This window comes from Theobroma umbraticum, unplaced genomic scaffold (genome assembly GCF_002168275.2).
Source record: "Theobroma umbraticum cultivar Fairchild unplaced genomic scaffold, ASM216827v3 scaffold_30.0, whole genome shotgun sequence".
Taxonomy (NCBI): domain Eukaryota; kingdom Viridiplantae; phylum Streptophyta; class Magnoliopsida; order Malvales; family Malvaceae; genus Theobroma; species Theobroma umbraticum.
In genome coordinates, this window is record NW_018397254.1 from 7429826 (window position 1) to 7438956 (window position 9131).

General features: G+C 36.1%; 1 protein-coding gene across 1 annotated transcript; it reads left to right on the forward strand.

The window, feature by feature from the left end:
* The first annotated feature begins 6 nt into the window (after positions 1 to 6).
* PGM (phosphoglucomutase) lies at positions 7 to 8730 on the forward strand. Its single transcript, XM_021432961.2, is given in 24 exon segments — positions 7 to 413; positions 519 to 584; positions 823 to 867; positions 975 to 1067; positions 1272 to 1324; positions 1864 to 1915; positions 2007 to 2075; positions 2223 to 2291; positions 2950 to 3072; positions 3154 to 3206; positions 4050 to 4128; positions 4217 to 4281; positions 4368 to 4435; positions 5600 to 5718; positions 5793 to 5867; positions 5986 to 6101; positions 7523 to 7664; positions 7793 to 7874; positions 7968 to 8014; positions 8149 to 8226; positions 8318 to 8363; positions 8366 to 8398; positions 8401 to 8421; positions 8490 to 8730. Coding segments are annotated over 24 exon segments (1890 nt in total). The 5' UTR covers positions 7 to 185; the 3' UTR covers positions 8558 to 8730.
* Positions 8731 to 9131: the final 401 nt, after the last annotated feature.

The following is a 9131-nucleotide window of genomic DNA, read 5'->3' on the forward strand; positions in this document are numbered from 1 at the left end:
AGAAGCCAAAGAAGTACAGGCCTGCTTGATCTCCTTTTAGCTTTGAGACCCTCTGGATTCTGTTCCACTCAAGCTGAACACACTCTACCCGGAAAGTAAAACAAAACCAACCCAAACTCCATTGAGTCATCGCTGAATAAAAGAAAGAGATCATCCTGAGAGAAACCTACCAAAAAAGGAAAAACATGGCTTCTAGTTGTAATTCTATGAGACTGGAAGGTTTCTTTTCTACTGGTTTCAGATCAGCAAAACGATCATCAAATGCCCATCCTATTCCTTCTTCTTCTCATCTCTATACCCATCGCTTCCCTCTCAAAACGAATTCGTTTTCCGTTTCACACTCGCCTTCGTTCGCCATCAAAGCTTCTTCTTCTTCTTCCTCCACCACCATTGCTGAGCCTGAAGGCATCAAGGTTGCATTTTTGTTACGTTGGTTTTCTTTTTCTTTTCTACTTTTAATTTTTTTTTTGTAGTTTAAGTAAAGGTTTTTGTTTTTTTTTTTTCATTTGAATGCACAGATAAATTCAGTTCCCACTAAGCCGTTTGAAGGGCAAAAGACTGGGACAAGTGGGCTTCGGAAGAAGGTAATTTTTTTATTATTTCTCACTGTTATTGGTATTACTTTGTTTCTAAACCTGGATTTTTTCTATTGCTTAAGGGATGATAAGAACAGGGAGTTGAATTTTGGTTATTTTGCAATTTTTGTTTGATAAACATTGAAGTATTTGCTTTGAAGTTGGCTTGGGGATCCAATTGCTTGACATCAAATTCCTTGTAGTTCTTTGTTTTTGGTTACATTTAATACAATTTCATTTGTTGCAGGTTAAAGTTTTTATGCAAGAGAATTACCTTTCGAATTGGATCCAGGTTTGAACTTTTGCAATTTTCTTTGGCATTCATTTATTTTTTTTGGCACATGCATTCATTTTATTTGATTTAGTGCTTACTTGCATTGATGGGTCGGAAATCCGCAGGCATTGTTTAATTCATTGCCACCCGAGGATTACAAGAATGGAGTGTTGGTTTTAGGAGGCGATGGACGATACTTTAATCGTGAAGCTGCACAGGTCATTTTCTGTGCTGTTAATTAAAGTGCATTGTTCTGCTTGGATTTGGTTTAAGTTGTTTTGCCATATTAGACCTGCAATTTCCTGTTCAAATAGCAAACAGGACTGGAAACAGAAAAGAACACAAGCAAAATCATTCCTGTTCATACATGTACTACAAAACTAGTCTCTTTGACTTATGGAATATTTGATTTTCAAATGCAGATAATTATTAAAATTGCTGCAGGGAATGGTGTTGGCAAAATATTGGTTGGCAGGTGAGTGTTTTTCATTTGCTTATGTACTTCACTAGTCTCACTATCATTTTTTTTTTTGGCCAAGGTCTCACATTGTTCAGGGGAAGAATGATCATTAAAACTTGAAACATGTCTGCCAAATGTTAAATTTGAGTAAAGAATATAACTAAAGGAAGGAAGTGGCATAACTCCTTATATTTACAACAAAGACTTTATATGTCACTTGGTGTTCCCTCACATGTGCTTTATCTGCTAATCTCAATAAGAGGTGTCAAAGTTTATGGGTGGTGAGAGGAGTTTTTAGTCTTGGAGCTTTAATGCTGTTGATCTATTCTCTATGTAGAAGTCTAATGTAATCTATTTTCTTCAGAATTCTAATCATCCTTTAGGGTTAAAAAAAAGGCTGATGGAGCATTGCATTTTTGGTCTGCCTGAAAATATTTACTCTTAACACTTTTTGTGTTTGACATCAACTTTTCTGGTTCTTCACTCTTTTAAAAACTTTTCCTGGGACTGTTGTGTTTCTATGATGGAATTAAAGACGGAATATGACATTGCAGGGAAGGTATCATGTCCACACCAGCTGTTTCTGCTGTAATTCGGAAGAGGAAGGCAAGCGGGTCTTTTCCCATTTTGAATTCCAGGCATTGTGTCAATATTTACTGATTTTTTTTACCACTTAATTAAAATTTTTTCCCCTTAGGCCAATGGTGGATTTATAATGAGTGCAAGCCATAATCCTGGAGGCCCTGAATATGACTGGGGTATCAAGGTAAATTGCTGATGCAACTGTGGCAAAATGTCTAGTTAAATTATCAAAGCTATATTGCGTTTATTGAAATTTGACCGAGCCAGAGCATTTGCAACTCCAGTATATTTTGTAAATCTAAATTCCATTTTATTTATCCATTTTTTCTAGTTTAATTACAGCAGTGGGCAACCTGCACCTGAATCTATCACTGACAAGATATATGGGAACACCCTTTCTGTAAGTATTGGATTTTACTGTTATGTATTTTAAATTTTTGCTTGAAGAGTAAACTCCTGGTTGGTTAAGGAGGCCTGAGATGAACACCAGCAGAATTAATAGAAGGCTAACTTTAGCAAGAGTTTGTCACATAATTGAGTTGTAAATCCACCACTATTCTTGCGTGCAGCTAAATTTTCCTGGATATCTTTGATTTGTCTGGGAGTTTGCAAATCATGATTACAAACTGTTTATAGGGTTCAGCCATTTGGCTGCAAGAACGGGGTTGGGGTTAGTTCCAGGTTCAACCGTTACTGGGTCAAGAAAGAAAATGATAAAGAAAAAACAAGCCTGCTTCCTTGATTTACATTATAGGATTCCAGAAATTTTAAACCCCTCAATAATTGTTCAATTTTTAATATTAATGGAGTGGCGTAGTCGAGCTTTGCTACTTATACTCCAAAAACTGAGCTGTTTAGACTTTTGCTAGTATAGGTGGTGCACTTGTTGCTGCCCTGATATTGGAGTCAGTTGTGACTTATGTTTCATACATGCATTTCTGTTCTTGACCATTTCTGATGGTCAGTTGTTTCATTTTGTTTGCACTTAACAGAAGTGTTGTTCTAATGTGCAAATGAATTTTGCCTGCTTGATGTTTGAAAATGGAAATACTGTGCAGATTTCTGAGATTAAAATGGCAGAGATTTCTGATGTTGACCTCTCTCGTCTTGAAGTTACAAAGTATGGAAACTTCAGTGTTGAGGTTATAGATCCAGTTTCTGACTATTTGGAATTAATGGAGGTGAGGGGAAAAAATCAGCCACCTTTTTCTATAATTTTTTTACATGTGATTCTATCAATAATATGATGGGATTATGTGCAGAGTGTGTTTGATTTCCAGCTCATCAGAATTCTTCTCTCAAGATCAGGTTTCAGGTATGCCTTGTGCCCTTGACTAAGCAGGAATGAGTATGGGTTCAGTTGAATAAGGCTGCTTGTGTTCCTAGCTTGTTCTATGTTTGGTTAATTCAGATGTTGATTGCTTTCTATACATCAAAACATGCTAGAAGTGGCCACGAGAAAGATCAGATGTATGCCCCAATATGTTGTTATTATCTTACTTCGAGTCATATATTTTTTTACTGGGTCATGTTTTTGAGGGCCCTGTGTAGAGTTGTCGGTCTCCATGTATGAACACTCTCAATTCCCAGTTCTCATGAATACTCTTTAGGCAATATACTTGAAATGGAAGTTTGATATGAATTATTGGCAAGGATGCATCTAATTGATTTTTCATTCAGCAAAGATTCCTGATATCTATAAAATGTTGTCAGCCTATTCTAATCTTGAGCCCTTCTTTTTCTTCCTTTTGGTGCTATGAAGCATGATATAAAACTCTGTGGTTTTTAACTTTTGTTACTATAATTCCTGGTAATTAGTGACTTGGATGAGAATTACTATTTAGAAAATATTCACCACCCACCATTTACATGAACTTCACTCTTGTGGTTAATTCCTTTGTTCCTTTGCATTATCATTTTGCTCGTCATTAATGGTGCATTCTTTATTTGGTTAGATAGTGGTTTTGCTTTTCCCTGTTTTTTTTATTTTTAATTATGTCCCTTTCCTGAATCCTGCCTAGAATTATATTATTATAACTTTGCCTCTTATTAGAACAGTTTGTTATTCTGTCCATGGTAGTTGAATCCTCTACTCTAATATGCTAGAGAAAGATAAGACCTTATACTAAATTTTACTGTATCCGTTGTTACTGTTTAGGTTTGTATTTGATGCCATGCATGCTGTTACTGGTGCATACGCAAAACCCATCTTTGTGGACAAGCTAGGAGCCAGCCTGGTATGTCATGCATATGAAATATCTAAAATATGCTATTAACTCAATTGCTATGAAGTTCCTGATTCTAGATGTTAGATGTGTCATGTAGGATTCTATATCAAATGGAGTGCCTTTGGAGGATTTTGGACATGGTCATCCAGATCCTAATCTTACGTAAGATAGTTACAACATGCTAAAAATGAATATTCTACTGCAACAATTTAAAAGTGTAGCACATTCTGACTTGTATGGCAAAACAGGTATGCAAAGGATTTGGTCAACACCATGTATAGTGAGAATGGACCTGATTTTGGGGCGGCAAGTGATGGTATGTTTGAAGATTACAGTAGAAAGAATATGTTAAATTTTCTTGAAGTGTAAGATTTCTCCAATTTGTTGTGCATGCATAATAGGACTCATTCACCAATATCTTCATGTTTCTAAGCTTTTTTTTGCTTCTAAATCTAGACAAGTGTAGAAGAAAGGGAACAAAATCCAAAAGTTTGGCTTTGAACAGAGAAGTATGGAAGGAGGAGAACAAAACTTGAAACTTAATGTTACTTTGGAGCTTTGATGAACCTCCTTTTGTGTTCTAAATTTAAATTCTTATTTCAAATGTCTGACTCTGCTGGTTAATCTTATGTTTTCTATTTGCACAAGGGCTTCTGTTAATTATAAATTAGCGTTTTTCTTTGTCAAAATAGTTTTTGACGATTCTAGGACTAGCTGTTATGGGTAATATGACACTCCTTTCTTCTTGAGACATTGGTAGGTATTGAACTTGGGCAAGCTGTTAATTGTTGTTAACTTGTGTGAGTTTTCTCCTTTCATTTCTTTTCTCTTCTTTTCCTACATCCTTTTGCCTAATCTTCTCTTTACTGATTGTCAATTCAGAGTCTCGCCTACACACCTCCTCTTTTAATCCAGAATATCTTCTCATAGTTGTACCCCTTCCATCTTTCAAGAGAGGAGAATGTTGCTAAGTTTGTATCTAAAGTAAATAGAATGTCTACCTTAATAGATAGAAAGATACTCATTTAGAAGAAGGGGGGTGGGGGGGTCGGTGGGCGTTGGAGTAGTTACACAAAATAACTGGGCTGTACTGTTTTCAAGCTGATTGGACTCATCTTCATGGGAGACCTAGTCACATTAGGAACTTGGGAGTGTAATGAGTTACCTTGACTCCATGCTTGAGTATTATGGTTGGAATGTTTCTTTATGTCCTCTCTTTTTTTCTGGATGGAGATAATGCTTGGGATGTTGTTGACATGGAGAAAGTCCCTTACAGCGGAATTGTATTTTATGGTTATTCAAATTAACTTATATCTTTTATTCGACTCTGTTGTGTATGTGTATTTATCATATATTGTCAAATTCTGCCCTACTCCAAGCTTGTAGAAGAACATTTACTTGAGTAGTATTTTAGTATAAAAGGTGGAGAAGATATACTCTTTCTGTTGAATCACCATCAACTTCTGTTATCATTACTCAGGGGATGGCGACAGAAACATGATTTTAGGTAAAAAGTTTTTCGTTACTCCTTCGGACTCGGTTGCAATCATTGCTGCGAATGCACAAGAAGCAATCCCATACTTTTGGAATGGTCCTAAGGTACCAATTTTAAGCAACTTTGCTTTTATGTTTTTGAAAACCAAAGATAGATTACTTATGTTCCAATTTTTCAGGGTTTAGCTCGATCCATGCCCACTAGTGCTGCACTTGATCATGTTGCAGAAAAATTGGGTCTTACTTTTTTTGAGGTTAGCACTTTTCTCAACTAATGTATTCTACTCTTCTAAGAAATGCCATATAACAGGGACAAGGGATTATATTCTAAGGATACTTTCTTCAAACAAACTACCGGATATTTTGTTTCAGGTTCCCACTGGGTGGAAATTTTTTGGAAATCTTATGGATGATGGGAAGTTGTCAATTTGTGGGGAAGAAAGTTTTGGTACTGGTTCTGATCACATTCGCGAGAAGGATGGCATATGGTAATTGGTTATTTTAATTTATGGGTTATTTAAACAAATTGCTTGCATTTACTAAAACTGAGACTTCTTATCTTATCAGGAGTGTTGACTCAGTAGAGTCATCAGTTCCAACATAAGGTTGATTGCATGAATCATTTATATTAAAATGTCTTGAATCATTGCATTGGAGATGGAGTATGTTGCCAAATCTCAACTAGTTTGTTTATTCTGAGTCCAATCCTCTGTCCCTCTTCCTGAAGCTGTGTGCCATTTGACATCGTTTTGCCATTGCACACTTTATATGGTGAACTGTCAAATACACTTCCCTTATTATCCTCATTATTCTATTTTAGCATCTTCTCCAAAACTTTATGCTCACTTTTTAGAAATGTTTTTCTTTTACAGTTTAAAATTTTGTTACCATAACTTCTTACAAGCATTATAAAAGCAAAATTATACCCATCTGCTGACATCTAAACAATTTGGCTTGTAAATCAAAGTCTATTGTAAGGTTGCTGTTTAATCTATGATATTGAATCATTGTCAATTGATTCCAAAATCTCGGGAGGCAGAAAGGAGCTGCTGTGCACTCTGATTAAGACCACTTGCCAGGTTTAAGTTTAAGCCGCAACACTACTGCAACAAACCATGGTTTAAGCTACAACACTACTGCAACAAACAATGGTTTGGATGAATAGTATTAGTCGCACAATTGGATAGTTGCAACTGTGTAACAAGCCATATTTAATATTAGGTTTTGCATGGTCTTTTATTCTCTACTACTGAATATCATGGCATGTGAGTATATTTTGTACCCATTTGTGAATTTTCTTTCGTAGGTCTGGGCTTATTCTACTATAATGGCAACTTTGGCAGAATTACTGCTTGCTTCTAAAGTTCACAGCTCAACAAAATGTTGAAGAATTAAAAAATTAAATAAGAAAATGAGAGAAATAGAGGTAGCAAAAGTAGAATTATCTAATATTTGATACACTTTTGAATAGCTAAATAATTAAAAGTAGCTAGTGTCTTTTCTCCAAGTTCCTCAAATCTGAATAGCTTCAAAAGGGGAGATGAAGGAGAAAATGTTATTTGCGCACTCTCTTCTTTTCTATTTGCATCTCTCTTTAACGTCACTATGTCAACAAAAGAAACAGTTTAATCTGTCTCTTCATTTCTCCTTTCAACTTCTCTCAATCCGAACACATCCATTACTTTCTTTTGATGTGTATTTACATATGCAGATTCTTCATAATTGCATAGTGGACCTGAAAATACTTGCATTACTGCCACTCCCTTATGTGTTTCCACCTTTAGAGACCCAACTTGTGGATAAGAATTTAAGGCAACTTTACATTGTTTATGGTGCTTGTGAATGTTGTTTTTCGCTGTTTAACTTATCCGTGGGGTCAGAGTATGATTTTTAATTTCATCAATGACAGGGCTGTTTTAGCATGGCTCTCAATTATTGCATATCGAAACAAAGACAAGAAACCAGGGGAGACATTGGTGTCTGTCTCTGATGTTGTCAAAGAACACTGGGCAACATATGGAAGAAATTTCTTTTCTAGATATGATTATGAAGTAAGCATGATAGGCTGCCTTTTGAAACAAGTTGGCATGAGTTTTGTAGTTTCTAGTTCAGTTTAGCTTGGGAATTCCTTGTTTTGGGAGAAGGTGCTACTCTCTAATTCATGTGAGTTACTGTTCAGGAATGTGAATCTGAAGGTGCTAATAAAATGATTGAATACCTTAGAGATTTGGTCTCAAAGAGTAAGGAAGGGGCAAAGTATGGTAAGTTTGCAACTAAACCTTATACCTGCTGTCCCACCTATTGTAATATCCTTATTTTGTATCTGTTCAATTGCTTAAGATTCCTCATTGTAGGAGATTATGTCCTTCAATTTGCTGATGACTTTGCATACACTGATCCTGTAAGTTTTAGCATTCTACATTTTTCGTGGTCACTGCTTAAAATATGATCTCCTTAAACATAATACTGTACTATCTTCACATTTCTATGTTTGGTGAGCCTGTATTGATTGTTTCTGTTTTTCTGATTTTTTAGGTGGATGGAAGTGTGGCCTCAAAGCAAGGTGTTAGATTTGTTTTCACAGATGGTTCAAGGATTATATTTCGCTTATCGGTGTGTGCAGGGCTTTGTATTCCTTACCCAAATATGAAGGCTCATGTCCTCGTACTCTTTTTTGATATGATTAAATTTCATGTACATACAGGGAACTGGTTCAGCCGGTGCTACCATTCGAATCTACATCGAACAGTTGTTGACCGAGTTTCTAAACATGATATGGGTGCCCAAATGGCCTGAAGCCATTAATAGGTTAGTTCATGATCATTTTTATATTACTTTAGGCAATTAATGAATGAATTGTTTGGTTGTTATATCAGATTTGGCATTGTCTGTATCAAAGCTGAAGGACTTCACAGGAAGGGAGAAACCTACAGTCATCACATAAAGCACACTCTCATCCTGAACCTCACCTATCAACTGCCATCTGTAATTCTAGGAGGGTTGAGCATTCCTTTTTTCCTGGCCTCTGTTCAGTTTTGTTTTTTATGCTAGTTAGTCTGGCATTATAATTTATGTGAAATATTTCTGTGAAAATAAAACATCTAGTTTCTAGTGCTAGATTCGGTGAAAATAGATTGAAGTAGATCATTCCATAGGTAGCTGGAAGATGCATTTGGACAGACCTTGAAGGGTAATGTATCTATATGGCTTGCTTTGCCATTTGATCTGCAAACCAAGCCCTCACCTAGCATACTCTTTTCTCTCTCCACACGAACGTAGGTTTATGCATCTGCGCATCTCTTTCAAGAGTGCTGAAACCAGGCGTTTGTGGGGCACTCTCTTTCACTACAGTCAAAATGCCCTTCTTGATTTCTTTCGACCTCTTGTATAATCTCATTTACATCTGCCTTTGGTTTTGTTAAGACTATCCTGCAAATAATGAAGAACAAGTGGGATCAATAATGCATTATTGTTGATTGGAGCCGATGCAATAACACACCACGCAGCACGGCAGACCA